At 40.6% G+C, this 20,724-nt stretch overlaps 1 protein-coding gene across 2 annotated transcripts in view; it reads right to left on the reverse strand.

Moving 5' to 3' along the window:
• The window catches only part of NUAK1 (NUAK family kinase 1), a 63,549-nt gene that overhangs the window by 13,659 nt on the left and 29,166 nt on the right, over positions 1-20,724 (reverse strand). For both annotated transcript variants that reach the window (XM_039363911.1, XM_039363912.1), the window contains one exon: positions 2,097-2,248. In XM_039363911.1, the coding sequence (XP_039219845.1) occupies positions 2,097-2,248 (152 nt within the window). The remainder of the gene's footprint in view (positions 1-2,096; positions 2,249-20,724) is intronic.

Raw genomic sequence — 20,724 nt, forward strand, 5'->3', positions numbered from 1 at the left:
CATCAGGGTGGTCTCTGCATTTAAACTTCAGTCATAACACTAGTAACTAGTGACAGGAGATGCATTAGTCACTTGCTGTGTGGTTAGGAGAAGAATGACTGGAATTTGTCCTCCCACCAAGCCTGTAAAACAGCAGGGGAACTCTTTTCGGAACTTAATCCCAACCCCAATCTGCCCCTCACTATGTAAAAGTAATATATTCTTCCCAGGCATTAGAAAAAAGGTATGTCAGTACAGTACTTACAAAAGGTCCAATAATTCTAGCAGCTAGGCCTGATGACTTATACTGTATCCCCCAAAGGCCGCTTAAACTTGAGACTGAAATCTAATAACTTCCTGAAATTCATTAATGTTAAAATTATAAAACTAAAAACTATAATCTGCATTTTTGGTGGAAAACTGTCTGCCTTTCCTCTTCAAAATGCTTTGTGTATTTTATGAGGTATTTTTAAGAAGCCAAATTTGGTTTGTTATGTAAGAATCATTGAAAAATTAAGGAAATATTCCATTTCAGAATGAAAGTTTATCATACCTTGTATATGCTATGTTCCCTACTGTGTAAATTAATTCTATTGGAACCATCTTGTAACAATATAATCAGCCTGAAAGGTTCTCTTAGTATGTCATTATTATGCAAGAACAACTTGCAGGGATTCTTTTGAACTCTGAAAATATGGGCAGGATTTTTGACAGCATGAGCTCTCTGGGTAGACCCCAAGCTGCACTAGGCTCCTTCAGGAAGCTAAATAGGGTGAATGCATTTGAATTTGACAGGGGTTGTACTTCCTGTCTTGAAGATTGTGGTACACTCCTTCCACAGTGGACACTTCTTTGTCTAGTCATGTTGGATAAATCCTGCACAGTTTCCAACCTTCTCTTCTTGTACAGAAGCTAGAAAAAGGTCCCTTTCAGTTGAGCTTCAGACCTAGGCATGAGATTAAAACTGAACTGGTCACTCTTATGGATGATCTCAATTAAGACTTGAATAAAAGAGTACAGTCCTACTGAATTTCTCGACTGGGTTTGATACTATTGACTATGGTATTCTTTTGGACTTTCAGTATTAGTTGGAAGGGGGCACCATTGTGCAGGGGTTTGGAGCAACTTAGTGGACATTTTCAATCATTGGTAATGAGGAAGGGAAGTGAGCAATCAAACTCTTGTCAATCTTCTATAGATGGTAATGAAACTTGGTTCTTTCTCCAAAGTTCATAACATCTACATGAAACTACTAGGTGAAGATACAGGTAATCCTTACTGATCACAACTGGCAACTCCATCTCTAAGTGATGCAGTCATAAAATGAAACATAACTGAATCCAATTAACATCACTTCTTGCTGCAGTTGTGAAGCAAATCACCTACAGTCCTTAAATGTGATGTCACATGACCATAACTTGCAACTTCCTGCAGGCTTCCCCATTGACTCTGTTTATTGAAAGCTGGCTTTGAGGGGTTGCAAATGGTGATCCTGTGACCACAGGAGACCGTGACTATTCTAAATGCACACTGATTGCCAAGCACCCAAACTGCGATCAAGTGACCATGGGGATGCAGCAACGGCTGCAGGTTTGAAGTTATAAATCTCTTTTTTCAGCAGTCGGTAAGCAAAGACTATGCTATATTGGTCTGTTCAGGATGAGATATCATTTTATTAGACAGGGAAAGCATTGAAAACAGTGGAATGGAACAAAACAGACTGAAATTGAATGTTAAAAAGATGGAGTTGCTATTTGTCTAGAACAGGAGTCCCCAATACCTGGTCTGTGGACTGGTACCAGGCCGTGGCATGCCAGCAACTGGTCCACACAAACAAGCAAAGCCCCATCCAAGGGATGCAGGCAGCACACAAAACCATGCACCCTCTGGTCCATGGAAAAACCTTTCTCCATGGAAAGGGTCCCTGGTGCCCAAAAGGTTGGAGACCTCTGGTCTAGAAGCCATCATGTTTGAGAGAGAGGCCTAAACTGAACTGAAACCTAGTTTGAGTTGCTCTGGCATAATTTCATTTCGTAGTCTAAAATCCACTGGGTATGAAAGAAAATGCATATAATGCAAAGATTATCACTATACACCTTCAAATATTTTTTACTCACCTTATGACAATAATGAACTGCTGAAACAATTTGCCGGAAGAAGTGTCTTGTCTCTCTTTCATTTAGCCTTCGCCTCTCACTGATGTAATCATATAATTCCCCTTTACTTGCATATTCCATGATGATCACTATTTTATCTTTGTTCTCAAATACTGAGATAAAACCAAACCAAACACTTTTATTTCATTATATTGATGAATTAAATACAAAATACTCATATACAGTTATAAGCAATCATAGCTAGCAACTTCCAAAGTACAGATGCACAAATTACTCAGTTTCAAGTTAAAAACAGTTTCGTGCATATTCTTTCTTAATTTATCATTTTTGCAGTTTAGACACATATTAGGCCTATTTTAAAAATTTTAATTACTTTTAAAGTTTATATTACTTTGAAATATTTTTTCACAAAATACAATTCTAAGAATATTGTATATCCTATTAAAATAGGTATTTCAAGTAAAATTTTATCATAGAGTAGATACCTTATAAACACCATATACCTTATAAAGAGATACATTTTTGAACCATATGGAACCAAAGGATTTAACCAAAAGATTTGGTTGAACCAAAGGACTTAAAATACTGCAAATTAATTCCAATCTGCCTATTAATCAACAAATAGTGTTAAAATGCAAATACAAATAAAAATGCAGTAACATCATTTTTCTTTAATGTTTCCCTAGGTTCTTCTAGTAACTTCATAAAAATTGCTCCAACTGTATTGTTTTTTTACTTTCAAAAATATAAAGACATTTTATCTGAAGACCTGTTTTTAATTAGGAAAGAACAAGCAAAAAATGAGAGGTATATTGTGAATAGGGGGAAATGTTTAATAAATAGTTTTGATCACCACAGACAACCACTTAAGTAATTTATATGGGCTACAGAATTTCCTTCAGGAATGTAATAAACTATCAATATAATATTTAATACATTTCCTTCCTTGCCTAATAAAAATTTGAATTTCTCATTTGGAGCACAAATGAAGTCTGAAACTGAAATTACACCTTTTTCTTGGTCATGCTGTCATTAACAGAGAAGAATGGATTACTATAAGCATCAACATGTAATATGAAACCTACACTGTTGGTTGATGCTTTTTTGAAAAGGAGTAAATAGGTAAAATGTAAAATAATGTGTGCTGTGGATAAACTATAAATCACTTCTACAAAAATAATTAGAGCAATTTTTCATAAAGAAAGCACAATATCCAGTGAGCTCAGCTGAACCCACATCTGGCTTTCATAGGAGGCTGCAAAATAAGAAAAACATGCTCCAGTGCTTTACACACTCTGCTTGCCTTGTCAGTTTTCAAGAACCAGATTTTCACTATGGAATAAATGTGTATTCCTGTGTCAAGGAAAATGAGTACGCTATTAAAATTAAATGTGTGGATGTTCAGGGCCAATGAAATCTTTAACTGTGCATAGAGCTTTGGGGTTATGCACCACAGTTCCTGGTATCTTCAGGGGCAAGGTGGTCTGTATGGTGCATAATCCCAAAGCTCTATGGGGATTATGCAGCACGTAGACCACCTTGCCTCTGAAGATGCCAGCCACAGTTGCCTGTGAAATGACAGGAAACTGGTGTCTGAAGCTCAACATTGCTCAATAGATACTGTCTATAAAGAGCCACACCAATATATTGAGTAGAGTTTCACTATCACACGTAGTGATGGCCATATAGGTTATTTTAAAAGAAATGAAAGTAGGTATAAATCTTAGGAAGGCTGTTTGCTAAATCCACAATTAAGGGAAGCCTAGCTTGCATATCAGCTGCCACTGAGCAAGAGTGAAGAGTGAGCATCTATCATACTCCCTCCATGTTTACGGCAGAATCATCCTGTACTTACTAAGATCATATTAAAATTCTATGGATCTTTTTTTTTAATACAAGTTTTATTAATTTTCCATTTTTACAAAGCTTCGGGTATTAAGGAAGCAACATGGTGGTTGGGTAATACATAGTCTAATAACACGCTTATCTATACATATATCAGTTTACATCATCAAAAATTTCCTCTCTGTTTCCTTAGTTATTATGCCAAATTCAAATTAATAAATTGCTAGCTATACTCAATCATTTAAAACATTTATCAACAACTTTTGACTTATATGTCTCCAGATCCTGTTTTTGACTTTTATCTGATTTCAATTACAATATTCTAGTTAGCTTAATGTCCATAATGTTTAAGTTTCGAATAACCTTCGGTTCCCTTAGTTCATTACAAAATAATTATCATATCTAAAATACACTTATTATTTATTCAAATAAGTTCTTAGTTTATTTCACAATCATATTCTACTTCTCATTCTAATATCATCACTTACTCATAAAATAACCTTCGTCCTCTAAATCCATCTTCTATTTTATAATTCAAAACAATTATTTTAGTTAACTAATTTGTTTCCCTTATAGCTATAAATCCTAAATATTAAATCAAATAATATCTTTTAAAATCTCTTTATCTCATTACGTGAAATTTGAAGCTCTTCCATTGAGTGTCAGATAAGGAAAACCATTTTTTAAGTCTAACTTTGGCCTTCCTTTTGTGCCAAACCGACTTCCATAAAAGAGCTTTTAGGTTCTCAGGTGAATCTCCCTTCACTCCTGAATATATTTGAATCAAGAGAGACCATCCAATCACCAGCCTATCAAGGACGCTAGTCCCTTCACAGTCGGTAAATTGTTGGCCAAATAATTTAAATCTCCATATTGGACTTAATATATTTGTCATGTGTTTAGGCTGGTCTTCTTCTTCTGGTTTCAGCTGGTTTAAATGCAAAGTCGTGTTCAGTACTGTAGTTGTTTTTGGGTCATCTGGATTGTCTAGATTCTCAGTATATTGTGTATGTAAGTCCACTGCAAGTTCCATCTTAGTATTGCTTTCTTCAGTTTCTATTGCTGTTGTAGTTGTAGAGTCTTTAAATGAGGTCAAAGTTTGGGTGTGGGAGTTCTGAGTAAATTGTAGCCGATATTCTTTAAAATCCACTTTGTTATTAATTCCTTCTTCTTGTGTTGCTTTTTGAGTTGTAGGTTCATCTATTGAAGTTAAAGCTGTGTTTTGTACCTTTAAGGTGGCATGTATATCTTTCATTCTAGAATTCATTCGCTCTGTGGATCTTGACTGGTAACAGCTTTCCAAGATTCCTAGTAGATATCAGGTCTTAGTAAAATAAAATTATCAAATGCTAATTGCTCATAAGAGAACCTGGATAAGTCCATGCAAGCTTTTTAAATAAACACTTTAAGCATGTAAACATTTATGCCATCAATTTCTGAGATATTGATATGTTTAAGCGATCATCTTATAATACACTGTATTTTGTAACACTGCTAAGTGCAGTGTTTAGCTGTAATATTATTTATTACAAATAAAAATGAATTAAATATATATTATTCCCTATTAAAATTTAAACTTCAAGCTGCATATAGTGTTAGTTATACTATAACCAATTCTGGTATAACTATTTGGAATGTTTGGCTCACTGTGTTTTTGCTCCATTTGATTTATGACCTGTCATTGTAATGCAGATTATTCTACATCTGAAAGAGCTTCTATATAGGTTCTGTTCTGTTGCTACCACGAACTAATTCACAGAATTTTTTTTAAAGAGGAATGTCTGCTTGCAGATATGAGATATTGTAGAGATATGGATCAGTAACTATGATACAAAACAGATTATTTAAAATAGGTATTGGGAATCTGTTCACCATAAGGGTTCATTTGTTCCTTTTTTTAGAGGAATTGGTCAAACAAAAACCTTTTTTTATAATATTATTTGAAATGGCATTGGTCATGCTTTTTGATGATCTCTGGCAGGAGCGGGATGGGGTAGCATCTTTGCTGTATTTGATCTCTCTGCAGCCTTCAATACCATCAACCATGGTGTTGAGTCCGTGGCGGGAAAATAGACACGAGAAGCAGCTGGAGTTCTCAGTTTCTTTTATTCAGCGTTCAGCTTACAGGAAGATGACTTCAGCCTCGCCCAAACGCCTCGCAGCCTCTTATATAGGCAACTCCCGGGTAAATGGGTTACTTTTCCCGCGCCAGCACCCGCGCATGCGCACGGCGCTGGCGACAGCCTGTCTGGTCCCGGGCAGCTTTGCACCTGCCCGGGACTGCCTGCAAACGCCCGAGCCGTTTGCAAGGCTCGGGACATAACACCCCTTTCCCCCGGGCTAAAACTACTACCAACATACAACATTTATTTTATACGACAATTTGCTCCCCAGTGCTCCCACTGTTTACTGGCTTTTGCCTTGCCGGCAATGTTATGTAATCTTCTAGGTACTTAGGAGATTTCTTTGCTCTCTGTGACCTTCTTAGCTCTGGGTTACTGGCATAAGTTCCCTGACTGGAGGGAGGCGTGAGCCTGTTCTCTCTATTGTGCCCTGGTGTCTTCCAAGGACTGTGCCCCGATGCCTGGCCTGCTTGCTTGCCCACCGGGCTCGTCAGGCCAGGGCTTCTGTTGCTTTGTGACCTGGTTGTCCTACCTAGCTGTAGACCCTCAGGCCCCTTGAAGTGATAGCCACTGCTGGGCGTCTCTGTAGAACCTCCTAGGTCAGTCCAAGACCTGTCAGGAGGCTGTCCATTCCCTGAACCCCATTCTGTGCTCGGGCTCGTGTGGGTTTCTGTACTTTCCCAAAACTCAGGTGTTCCCTGATTTGTGCTAGGGGTGTTGTAGTCGGGACTTGGCTCCTCGACTAGCTCTGTGTATGTTTGACCCCCTGTAGGATTTGGGGTAAGGTCAGGCCAACCTTGGGAATTGTGTGCCAGCTCTCTTGCGGGGAATGATTTGTTGGGATGCCCCCGGGTATCCTCCGTTGCTGGAGTGCTGTGTGATGTGTGTGGAAAGTGAGTATGCCCCCGGGGTGACTCCCTGGCTGGAGTAGGCGTGAGTGCCTGTTGTGTGGGTAAGCTCCATGACTTTCTTTTCGGAGCAATTGCGGAACCCTGGGATGGGCCGTTTGTGGCTCCCTCAGTGGAGATGGGCAGTAGCTCTTGCCCTTCCCTTTGCTCCAAAGGGTCCCCCTCCCCCCCTGGAAAAGACCCAGGAGTCTCAGCAGAAAAGTCTCGCCTAGGGCGAAGTTGGTCGATGTGCCGACGCAGGACACGACCGTTGTCCAGGGCAACCTCGTAGGAGAGAGGACCTGTGATCCTGGACACAGAAGCGGGGACCCATGTATGACCAGGCCCGTAATTGCGAGCCCAAACCGGGGCACCCACAAGTAGTTGTCTAGGTGCCCTAGGATGTGAGGTAGATGAAGGCAGTCTGTCCGGATGCAACCGGTCAAGTCTAGTAGTAAGTTGGCGCCCCCAACGAAGTTCAGCTGGACTTCTCCCTGTAGAAGTGGACGGTGTGGTGCGATAAGAAAGGAGAAAGTCAGCCAACCTGTGATGCCAGTCCCCGTAGGTGAGTCTCTTCAAGGCGTCCTTTGCGATGCGCACCATACGTTCAGCCATACCGTTGGTGGACGGGTGAAAAGGCGCAGACGTGGCATGACGAATCAGGTTTGCCTGTAAGAAAGCTTGGAATTCGGAGGAGGTGAATTGAGGGCCGTTGTCGGACACAATGACATCTGGCAGCCCGTGTGCAGCAAAAATCCCCCTCAGTACCTGAATAGTCTTTGCAGTGGTGGTGGATGAGACAGGCACAACCTCAAGCCATTTTGAATGGCTGTCAACAAGGACCAAGAAGAACTGGCCCTGAAAGGGCCCAGCGTAGTCAATGTGCACCCTAGACCATGGGGACTGTGTTTCCTCCCATCTATGCACAGGAGCTTGGGGCATCTCTGGGCGAGATCGTTGGCACAGGTGGCATGCGTGTACCTTAGCCTCAATATCCTTTATCTAAACCAGGCCACCACAAGTGGCTTCGTGCAAGAGCCTTCATACGAACAATGCCAGGATGACCCTCGTGGAGGGATTCTAAGACCCTAGTCCTCATTGAGGTGGGAATGACAACTCTGTTTCCCCAAAGCAGACAACCCTGAGAAAGGGACAGTTCGTTCCTTTTGGACCAGAAACTCTGAAACTCAGGACTAGGGCAGTGCTCAGGCCACCCGGACAGGACCCAGGAGCGGACACGTGAAAGTGTGTGATCTGTACCTGTTTCAGCGGTAACATCCCTGGCACTAAGAGGGAGCTCGGGCAAGGCTTGGATTGATAGAATGTTGACAGCTGGCGCGGGGTCAGCTTCTACTACTGGCAGAGGCAACCTACTGAGGCCATCAGCATGGCCCATTTCTTTCCCAGGCTTGTGGAGTAATGAAAAATCATATGCAGACAAAAAATAGACCACCTAAGCATTCGAGGGGAAATGATGTGGGGAGTCTGCTTACGTGTGGTAAACAGTCCCAGCAGAGGCTTATGGTCAGTGAAGACCGTGAAATGCCTGCCATATAGAAAATCGTGGAATTTTTTAATTCCAGCAACAACAGCCAGAGCCTCCCTGTCTATCTGAGCGTAGTTGCGCTCGGCAGAAGACAGTGTTCTGGAGTAGTATGCAATAGGAACCTGAGTTCCATCAGACCTGAGGTGACTCAGGACAGCTCCAACCCCGTAGGGGGACGCATCACAAGCGATGCACACAGGAAGAGACTCGTTGAAATGTGCAAGAACACTGTTAGAAGTGAGCAAGGCCTTGACTTCTTTAAAGCAAGCCTCATGTGCTTGTGACCACAGCCACACAGCTTGTTTGTCTAGTAGCCTGTGAAGAGGCTCAGCTACACTAGCTTTATGTGGAAGAAAAGAATTGTAGAAATTCAGGAGGCCTAAGAAGGCCTGAAGTTCGGCCTTAGACTTTGGCCTGGGTGCTTCTAAAATAGCAGTTAGTTTGGATTCAGCAGGATGAATCCCAGCAGCATCGATTTTGAATCCCAGAAATTCAGTAGAAGGCACCCCAATCTTGCATTTGTCTTTCCTGAGCTTGAGGCCTGATTTCCTGAATCTTAACAGGACAGCCCTAAGCCTTTCAGCTAGAATGTGTGTGGAGTCTCCTGCAATCAAGACATCGTCAAAGTAGGGGCAGACCCCTGGTATACCTCGTAGTGTGTTTTCCATTACGCTTTGGAAAATCCCAGGAGCGACATTCACTCCAAACTGTAGCCTTTTTACCTTAAAGGCTCCCCTGTGGGTCACAATGGTCTGAGCTATAGCAGCATCATCATCAACAGGCAGCTGTTGATATGCTTGGGCTAGGTCAAGCTTTGCAAAAACACGCCCCCCCTTGAGAGAGGCCAGGATGTGACTGACCACAGGAACAGGATAGGCATGTTGCTGCAATGCCTTATTGAGTGTGCATTTGTAATCAGCACAAATGCGAATGTCCCCATTTGCCTTTAGAGGCGTGACAATGGGGGTCTCCCACGGGCTGGAATCAACAGGTTCTAGGATTCCCTGTTGGATTAGTTTGTCTAATTCAGTGTCAATCTTACTTTTTAAAGCAAAAGGGACCCTTCTTGCTTTAATCCTAATGGGAGTGACAGTGGGGTCTAGCTTTAAGGACACAGGTGGTCCTTTGAATGTGCCCAGCTGGGGGCTGAAAACATCTGCAAATTCTTTGCAGACTTCCTGTAGGTCGAGTGTTTGTAAGCTGTTGAGTCCTGTGACGTGTATCCCCAGGGCCTCAAACCAATCGAGTCCTATGAGACTCGTTCGTTCACCCCCTACTACTAATAAGTCTAGTGGACCTTCAAAACTCTTGTATTGCACGTTAAGGGTGGCCTCCCCCTTAACACACACTCTTGAGTTCTGAAAATCTGTTAATACAATATCAGAAGGCCTTAACTTGGCCTTAGTCCCACTACTGGAACAAATCTTCCTAAATGTATGCAATGAAATGATGGAAAGGGCAGACCCTGTGTCTAGTTCCATAGATAATGGAACCCCTTGTAGCTTCACGTTGAGTGACAGCTTTTTCTTCATGGGCTTGTGTGTGCCTGTCCTACAGATGCTTCTTTGCGAAGCGCAAAAACCTACCCTATTCTGGCTGGGGAGTCTGGTACCCTTCAGGCGTTCTTCTTGGGGTTGTGCCTTTCGTCGGCCCAGACACACAGCTGCAATGTGCCCTAGTTTGCCGCATGCCCGGCAGGTAGCGGAGCGGAACTTGCAGTCGGTTCTCCTGTGGCGACCTCCACAGCCGATGCACTTGAGCGGAGCCGAAGAGCTTCCCTTCTGGTTTCCTTCCTTCGCGGGGTGTAGACGGTCGACTTCCTCGTCCGGATCCTCCTCGGAGTTTCGTTGGACGTCTTCCTGGTGCACGGACGCACCCTCTGCACTGCTTCTGATCGGCCGCATGTTCTTGACGGCGCCGCCTGCTGCTTCTTCTGCGGTGACTTCCCTTAAGGCGTCTTGGAAGGATAATTCTTCCTTTAGCGAAAAGTCTCTGTTGTAGCTCTCGATGCCTTAACCCGCACACGAATCGGTCCCTCAGTCGTTCCTCGAGGTCCTTGAACTCGCAGGGCTTGGCGGCCTTCCGTAACGCGGCGATGTATTCCTTGGCTGACTCACCGGACCGTTGATCCCTCTGTTCGAAGGTGTGGCGCCATGAGATAACGGACACCTTGGGGTGGAAGTGCTCCTTCAGCAGCTTCTTCAGGTCTGCGTAGCTTACAGACTCTACGGGGACAGGTGCTGCAAGGTTTTCTGCGATTTCGAAGGCGTCTTGGCCGCAAACGCAAAGCAGGGTGGCAGCCTTCAAGCTATCTTCCGTCACTTGGTTTGCCTTGAAGTAGTTCTCCATTCTGGATACGTAGGACTCCCACCGCTTTGGATGTGAGACGTCGAATTCCGAAAGCCTTCCGATTTTCGCCATCTTCGGATCTTCAGGAGACGGGTCTATCAGCCAGCCTACCCCCGAATGCGCACCGGATTGGCGGGCAGCTGCCGAGTCGACGCCATTCCTCTTCCGCCGCTCAGGACTCCTTGGGTAAGCTTACACTTTTTCCTTTCCAGGTAGTGCAAGGCATCCCAACCTCGTCGCCAGTGTTGAGTCCGTGGCGGGAAAATAGACACGAGAAGCAGCTGGAGTTCTCAGTTTCTTTTATTCAGCGTTCAGCTTACAGGAAGATGGCTTCAGCCTCGCCCAAACGCCTCGCAGCCTCTTATATAGGCAACTCCCGGGTAAATGGGTTACTTTTCCCGCGCCAGCACCCGCGCATGCGCACGGCGCTGGCGACAGCCTGTCTGGTCCCGGGCAGCTTTGCACCTGCCCGGGACTGCCTGCAAACGCCCGAGCCGTTTGCAAGGCTCGGGACATAACACATGGTATCTTTCTGGGGCGGCTTTGGGGGTTGGGAATGGTGGGTACTATGTTGCTCTGGTTCATTTCCTTCCTCTTGGTTGATCTCAGTCAGTATTGATAGGAAGTGAGAGGTCTGGCCCTCATCCATGGGGTCTGCAGGCTTATGGGAGGAGGGGGTGTATGATGGCTCAGCAGTTATGACACTGAGCTTGTCAGACGGAAAGTTGACAGTGCAAGTTCAAGACCAAGCACTGCACAATGGGGTGAACTCCCATTACTTGCCCTAGCTCCTGTCAACCTAGCAATTTGAAAGCATGCAAATGCAAGTAAATAAATAGGTACCGCTTCTGCGGGAAGGTTACTGCATTCCATATTTTCATATTGGCCACATAATGATGGATACATCTTTCAGACAACACAGGCTCCCTTGGCTGAAAATTGGAGATGAGCACTGCCCCCTTAAGTTAGTCCCACTGGACAGGAGAAACCTTTAAACTTTAAGCAGGGCTCAGTACTTTCTCTGCTTGCCTCCCTTCCCTTAGGAAAGTCCCCCCTCCTAAGGAGGTCCATCTAGTGGGACCAAGAAGAAGGGCCTTCTCTGTGATGACTCTCTCCCTGTGGAATGTCATTACTGCAGAGATAAGATTGATCTACACTCTGATACTTTTTTTCAAGGCCCTGAACACATGATTCTGCCTACAGGCATGGGAACCCTAGAATGATATGGAGCCCATCAAGTGGCTGGTCTGATTGTCGTGGCCAGGGATATTGGGAGTCATAAGGCTTTATACTGGGATTTTATAAGCCACCCAGAGTCACCAAAAGTGAGTTGGATAGCCATATACATTTTCTGAATGAATGAATGAATGAATGAATCCCGATATAAGAAACAATAACTAAGCAGCACAGTTGTGTTTTTGAAGGATTTGAATAGGACTTATATAATATAATAAGAATTGCCAACCAAGAATATCTAAATACTATTTACTTTCTGTCCACAGCTGCCTTTTAGCAAGCCATCTGAATCTCACCCTAGAGCAATATTTCTGAACCTTGGCAACTTTCTCAACCTTGGTAGCTTTAAGATGTGTGGAGTGGAGTTGAAGTCCTCACATCTTAGACTCCACTTCACATATCTTAAAGCTACCAGGGTTGAGAAACGGAAGTATTCTCAGTCCCTACACTGAACTCATCTACCTAAGATTATTACAGGGCCCATAGCATGGAAAAACTAGAAAGAGATCCTACTTGGGTTGGGATTCTGTTTGAGAAACAATGAATTTTGTGGTTATGTGGGATTCTTTGGCTCTGGTTCTTGGTTATTCTCTAACATTTCAGTCTTGACAAGTCATGTTAATCATCTTCTTTCAATGTTCAAATGTTTTCCATCTTCATCTGCCCCCTCTCCACCCACAGCCTATCCAAAAAGACAGTTCATTAAATAAGAATCTTGTTGTGTAAATAAATATTTTACTCTAAAATAGAACTTGGATTTTTTGATGCAGCCCTGGAAGAATTTAGGGTTGGCTAAATATTTCCTACATTTACCTGTTCAGATATTACCTCATTGCTATTTATCCAGCAAATGGAATTTCACTTCATCCCTATAGAAGTCATGGTGGGGGTGGGGGGAGAGCCAGTCTAGTGGTTAAGGCACCAGGCTAGAAAAAGAGAGAGCATGAGTTCAAGTCTTGCCTTAGCCATGAATGCTGGCTGGGTGACTTTGGGCTAATAACTCTTTATCTCAGCCCAATTCACAGGATTGTTGTTGGTTGGGAAAATAGGAGGAGGATATGCTCACTGCCTTGAGTTATTTGTAAAAATAATAAAGGTAAAAATAAATAAACACTGCAGGAAAAACTTAAAATGTGATACAGGTGGTCCTCAACTTACAATCACAACTGGGATCAGAATTTCTGTTGCTAAGCAAGGCAATTGTTAAGTGAATCTCACAGTCATTAACCAAATCCAGCTCCCCCCATTGACTGCTTGCCAGAAATTGTTTGAGAAAATTGTAAATGGCAATCACCTGACTCCAGGATGATGCAACCATCATAAATACATGCCAGTTGCCAAGCACCGGAATTGAGATCAGGACTGTGAGAATGCTGCAATGGTCATAATGTGACAACTGGTCATAAATCACTTTTTTCTGTTTTATTATAACTTTTGAACAGTTGCTAAAGGAATGTTTGTAAGTTGAGGACTACCTGCACAAACCTCAATAGGATGTGTATATATGCTTTTTTTCAGTTCCATAAACTATTCCAGGAGGTCTTTATGCAATTAGTCTAAAGTGTTTATGTTCAAACACCGAATATATTTACTTCCGCCCTTAGACTTTAAGAAGGAATTTGTTTATTTGATATCTTTGTCTCTGCATTATTTTTTTAATTCCTTGTTTCTGAACAGCTAATTGAAAACACATATTTTGGCTTTGGATTTTACTAAAACATAAGGAATGTAAAACAAGGAAAGAATGTAATTCTCGTTACCAAAGATATGTTTCAGTCGAAGTACATTTTGTAACACAGCGTTTCTCATCAGCCCATTATTCTAGCATTCATAATAATTCCTGAATGTAATTTGTCTAACTATATTTAGAATGCTGAAATGATGAGCTCAGCTTCTATTTAGAGCTATAAACTTTGCAGAAAACCTTGCTAGCACAAAGACTTCCCTCTACTTCTGCTTATTCAAAGTTTTTGAATTCTTTGCATCCAGTGAGGCATCATATTCCTCTTTAAAGCATACTTGGTAATTAAAAGAAAAACTGAGACTTCATTATTAAGCCAGTATGTTTTTAAAGTGAAAAAGGTATATTAGTATATGCACAGTGACATATCTTAACAAAACTGAATTTGAACAGACATGGACCACTTTGCCTAATTCTTACATGATTTGTAGATTTCTTTTTTATGAGTGTTATTTTATAACTAAGATGGGAATTTATTTTTCTATTTTGGAATAGAAAACTGCAGATGCTTCCCCCCCCCCAAAAAAAACCAGACATCTACCTTGAGAGTTGATTGCTTTTTGTTTACATGTAACCTCAGGATAAGAATTTTGGTTTGTTATTTTAAGAGAGGCAGTCAATCGCCTCACACTGGACATCTAAATTCTCCTCATGCCTTTGCTCTATATCAGAACAATCTCCTAAATTAGTTTCAGTGTGTTGACATTCCTTCCATCTGGTGTCTTTCCATAAAGAGGTGTTTTTATTACCCCCCCCCCCAAAATAGCAATAGACAGAAGTATCTTTGCAATGATACGAAGTGGTCCCATATTAAAGGACAGTCAAATCAAAACAGCAAGTAAACTTAATTTTAGAGACACATAGTGGTATAACTTGTTCACTAACCAAAAGCTAAAATTCATTCAAGTAAAAAAAAAAAAGCCCCTTTTCTAACATGTATTTAAAAGTTTGGAAAAATATTATCTAAAATCTATTACAATTTATCTGTTCAGTCCAATACAATTAATGTTGCTAGAATATTACTTTACCAATGCTCTAGAACAGTGTGAGCGAACCTATGGCACACGTGCCAGAGGCAGCACTCGAAGCCCTCTCTGTGGGCATGCGTGCCGTCGCCCCAGCCCCATTTCCCCCCACGGCATTCTCCTAACCAGCAGCCTCCCTGGAGGAGAGTCGCCCCCGGGCATGGCCCATACAGAGCAGTGCAGCCAAAGACATAGCCGGGCAGCAGGGACAAGACTCCACCCTCACGTTCCATAGTGTGCAGATGATGCTGCGGGGCGTGGGCGGAGGGCATGGCTGCCATGGTGCTGCAGGGCTACCTGGGCGATCTGCTGCGGCGGGCCATAGAGGCGGTGCATGGCCCTTTGGGCGGGCAAAGCAGGGGCGGGCGGGGGCGGAGCAGGCACGGCAGGAGGCAGAGTGGAGGCAGGGGTGGTTTTGGGGCACTCGGTCTCTAAAAGGTTAGCTATCACTGCTCTAGAACATGTTTTAAATTATTACATCAATACAAATATGTATCCCCCAAATCTCAATTTAATTAAGTACCATTCAAGTCATCATTGTCATTATTATAATCATCATCATCATCTGTTAAATATAATGTTATAAAGCATTTGTCAATAGCACCGCTCATTAACCACTGAAGGCTGAGATATTTACTTTTGTAACAGTATTTTATGCCAGTTTATTGGAAGCTTTTAAAAGTATTGTCTGTGAAGATTTAATTCTATTCTATTGAATTTGGGGTTATTTGAGCAGCAGTGTTGTTATTCTAGGGTTCACATGACCAGAATGAATTTTCTACTGTTTTCTTTGTGAATTGACTAGATACAGAACACTGAATACAATACCAATAAATACAAAATAAATAACATTTGGAAATATTTTGTTGATGCCCAAAATCCTAACAAAAAAACTCTACTAAGACTTAGATTTCAATCAATTCTAGAGTTTCATACCGAAACTCAGGCATATTCGTACATATTCGTGTCTCTTTTAAGTGTACCTTTTCGTAAGTGTACCTTTTCCAAAATCAAGATGCCATAGTTAATAACTATAATTATATTTAACAATTAAACATTTATCAGCTTTTTAATATAATCATAACTGGTAACATTATTATTTCTTTCTAGAGGTTCTTATGCTACTTTTGATAAGATCTTACAATAGTAAAATATGTATGAGAATCAGCTAATGTTGGCATTCGTATGCATATCATAATAGCTTAGTTCTTTCAGCAAAGTCATTCCTACAGCATGACTTCTAAAAAAAAGAGTACAATGCTTGCCTAATTTCCTACACCAGTATTTCCCAGAAAAAAAATACTGTAATATTTTATTATTTATACCACAGTTTTATAAGCAACTTTTCCTCTAGGGGTTGAAGGGCAATATACAGTATTTCTTTCATCAATGAACACATAACAAGTTTTCAGATTTTCAGGCAAATTATTTTGCCATCATAACAAACTTCCATAAAATATATCAGGACATTAGATACGATGCTTTTTCTACCTACTACTAGGTTACAAAAAGTCCTAAAGTAAAGGAATTGAATGAAGATGTGAGTGAGTCCAGATCTGAGAAAGCCAAAGCTGGCCCCTATTGGCTTACTCTGTATGATATAAATTATGCTAACTTTAGAAAATATGGCAAATTGACAATTTTGTTTAATGTTGATAGTCTGGATTTCTTTGAATAAGCAGTTTTAGGTGTTAAATTATATTGCAAGGATGTCAAGTACTGTGGAGCATGTGATTTTAAGATTAGATTAATTCATTCTCAAACATTGGGTTTTGTGTGTGCGCGCACGCACACACACACACACACACACACACACACACACACACCAATCTTGGGTGTTACTATATTTAAACAATAGAAATAGAAGTGCCAAAAGTTGAACTAAAAGGAATGAATTAGTTAATAGCTAAATACTATTTTTAAAGTAACTAAACTAAATGGCCAACATACCACATTCATAGAATTCACAGAAGTGATTTTTTTCTGTTTTATCTAATAAAGATTTTTTTATGAATGAATATTCAATTAATAGGTACTAAAACATTTAAGATGAAATCTGAGATGTGCTATTTTAAAAAAAAATCCAGAATGAAATACTGGGAATGAAATTCTACACATATTAACATGTTCAGATTTTATTGGTATATGTAATCTATACATTCTGTTCACAAAGCAACTTTTCCAGTTTTTTTAACAGTTAACTTAGTTATATATCAGAACCACTATGAAAACATGTCCCGATGATTTTATGTATTCAATTAATTTATTGTTCAACTTTTTCCATCACAATTTGAACACAATATCTATCAGAGATCTCCATAATTAGACATTATTTAGAAGTACTTTTTTGGATTTCTTGCTGTTCATTAAACTGGTCTGCTTTGTTTTCTCAGTGAGTCTAAAAGAAGGATGCAACTGCTTTAAAGAATGACTCTTTAAAGCCAACATTTTCTCAAAATTTCTGCTATTGTAGTCACTAAATAAATATTCAGAAAATGTGGGAAATTTAACTCTTCATTACATTCTGTGTTAAGGACATAGGATTTATGATTGCATTGGAGTACACTTTCACATCCACTCTGCTTTTAAAGGCTTTTAAACTAACACTACCACCCCAATCCAAAATCAAATATTCATTGTTATGTTTGGTGATCGGTGAGGCATTGACGAGGTAGCAGGTGTAACAACAACTCTTTATTTAGGTTTTAAACAGAAGCCTGGATAACTGCCGCTCCACCCCTATTTATACACTCAGCCACTAGGCGGCGGCCAATAAGATTCAAGTATTAGATCCCCCTTTTAATCCAAGTTAATGAGCATGTAGACAGAAAGTCTGTCCCTTAACTGACAGAGTCTTATGACCGTTTTTTCAACATTTCCAAGTAATTCACACCAATACATTACATTCATCACTTGAATTATTTTATTACATTCCAAAATAACAGCCTGTAGCACATGTTTGATGATCAGCAATATTTCTCAATAGAAACCTCTGAATAGTAAGGAGGTGAAGTTAATGCATCACCAGCACAATTAAATCCCATGTTTAGATATATATTATCATATTTATTACATTTCTGGGAGAGAGGTTAGTAGTATCTAAGATCACAGTTCACATGGGGCACTATCTAACAAAATGAAATTCAGTGGTGAAAAAGTAAGGTTCTACATTTAGGCAAGAAAAACCAAATGCACAGGTATTGTATAGATGGTACCTTGCTCAATAGTAGTAACTGTGAGAGGGATATTGGAGTCCTAGTGGACAATCACTTAAATATGAGCCAGCAGTGTGCTGCAGCTGCCAAAAAAGCCAACACCGTGCTAGGCTGCATTAGCAGAGGGATAGAATCAAGATCACGTGAAGTGTTAATACCACTTTAAAACGCCTTGGTAAGGCCACACTTGGAATACTGCATCCAGTTTTGGTCACCACAATGTAAAAAAAATGTTGAAACTCCAGAAAGAGTACAGAGAAGAGCAACAAAGATGATTAGGGGGTCATCTTTCAATTACATTGGGTAACTACTTAATATTATTCACTATTGTCAGATTTCTGAATATTTCTGCTCATAATTCTCCTTTTATGCTTCAACCAACCAGTTCTCAGAATATGCAGAGAGGAGGAACAGCTAAGGTGACAAGTAGGCTGTCACTGGATGACTGACAGCAAATGCAGGCACTAAATAGTAACCTGGGCTCTAACCACCTAATTATAAATGCTACAGTTTTACTACAGTTGTGTTGAGGCAGTTAGTAGGGTTTCATGAACCTGCAGAATCTGCAATGGTCTACCTGGCTGACTTCCACAGACCAGCTTCAGCAACATTGCTTTGAATTGGCATATTTTTCATGATTACATGAAGAATGAATAGCAGATAGATGCTTCACTGACATAAGGTGAAATGCATGTCTTCCAAATCATTTTTGAAATATATGTAGCCCTTAAATTTAAAGGGGCCTTAGGCAATATCCCACTGTAGCCACTGGGAGTCCCTGTTGATTCAGTAAGGATTTTGCACTACAGTAAGTGTCTTCAAACCACATTTTAGGAAGTATACATTTCTGTTTGCTATATAATTTAGCATATACTGCTTTTTATTTATTAATTTTATTTATCAAATTTATTTGCCACCTATCTCGCTGTTTGAGGAGACTTTGAGTGGACTTTTCCCCTTTTTATATAAATTTAAGATATATTGGAAACAGAGTTTGTATAAAAGTTATTATCTTCATACTAAGCTTCATCAATATTATTCTTCTTTATAAGAAAGTCTGAATGTGAGGTTCCTACAAATGCCATTCCCTCAATGATGAGACCCTTAATGAGTCTTCTCTCCTACTTGTAACTGGATGGGCAGACTGGAGCAGATGACATGAACTGTGCTAATTATGATTTTGAATTGCACCAGAATCAGACTCCCATAGTAGTGACGTTTCACAGACAAATAAGGGGACATCTATAACTACATGGGTCACTGCTGAAATCTTTGATGGTGTTCAAGGACAGACACATATAGAGCAAAGTACAACAATCTAGTTACAAAGTATGAAGAAACCGAATGACCATGTACCATGCCTCCTCATCCAGAAAGTGCCACAGTTGTTGCAATATATGTGCCAAGGAAGGGCATCTTGGCCACAGATTCCGCCTTCTGCTCAAGCAGGAGGACTCCTAAATTGCAATCTATGTCCAAGAGAGAACAACTCTCAAGAGCTAAGGAAGGATTATTCTAAAATTCAGTTGATCTTTGGATAGTCACTCCATCTCAGTTTGAGCTTGTTATTCCCCGCTTAACCCCTAAGAGCTGCCAGATACTGTATTTACTACCCAGCCAAATGTGAACATGCATAATTGGGGTATCATCTATATATTAGTGATAGATTGTCCCATGCCAATGGAAATATTAGGTACTTAGATGTTATCATTTTTCATTTGTAACCTTTCTATATTGTCTTCCATCATTTTTTTCCTTGTCACAGAAAACATGTTAAGAAGACTAAGATTAAGATGTTGGATTAGGAGCAGGAAGACCCATAACTACATCTTAGTTATGGTTTGGGAGAAGTGGGAAGGAATCTATTTATGCCAAAGTGGAAAACCCTTTCCTCAATAGAGGTGGAGGCCTCAAACACAACCTGTCCCTCATTTTTTATGCTGCTCTTTCATCAGTCCCCAGGAAGATTAAGACCAATTCACAGGTTCACCAGGGAAGCCACATTTAACAACCCACCTAGGGCAAAAGATTTAGGAGTTAGAACATTTATATCCCAATGACACTCTGCCTACTCACCTAATAACCCTATCCAGATTAGGTGAGAAATGAACCACCACCACCACCCCTGAGGATGTATATGGGGTTCTCATAACCAACTTGTTCATACTGAAGAAGCTACTTGGATAAGCAGCAAACCAACAAGAAGTCAAGTTGCCATGATGCAACTTCCAGACAACTCTGTTTGGATGACCGGGAATCTTTACTGACACTCAGCCATAGAAATTCATTCATTTTTTCTACTAGGTATAATGCCAGAAAAACTTGATAAGCAAAGCACATATTTGATTCTACATATGATAACGAAGAAATGCCACCAGAAGAAGAAATAATCAAAAAATATTCAACTGTATGGAAATGGACAGACTTACTTTAAGGTTGAAAGAAAAAGAAGAAACAGAATATTTTCAAACTTGGGACCTATTTTATCAATAGTTAGAGAAAAGATTTAGGGATTAGGAATTTAATTTGTATTAGTGAATAAGATACTCAGACAACACGTTTTTGTTGAATAATTATTATTGAATTCTGTTAAAAAATAATAATAAAACTTTTTTTTACAAAAGAAGTTTATTCACTTTGTGCCAGGCACTTGTGTAACCC

The sequence above is a fragment of the Crotalus tigris genome, unplaced genomic scaffold (assembly GCF_016545835.1).
Source record: "Crotalus tigris isolate CLP2741 ecotype Arizona unplaced genomic scaffold, ASM1654583v1 scf7180000019630.4133010339:1179603, whole genome shotgun sequence".
In the NCBI taxonomy this organism is placed as follows: domain Eukaryota; kingdom Metazoa; phylum Chordata; class Lepidosauria; order Squamata; family Viperidae; genus Crotalus; species Crotalus tigris.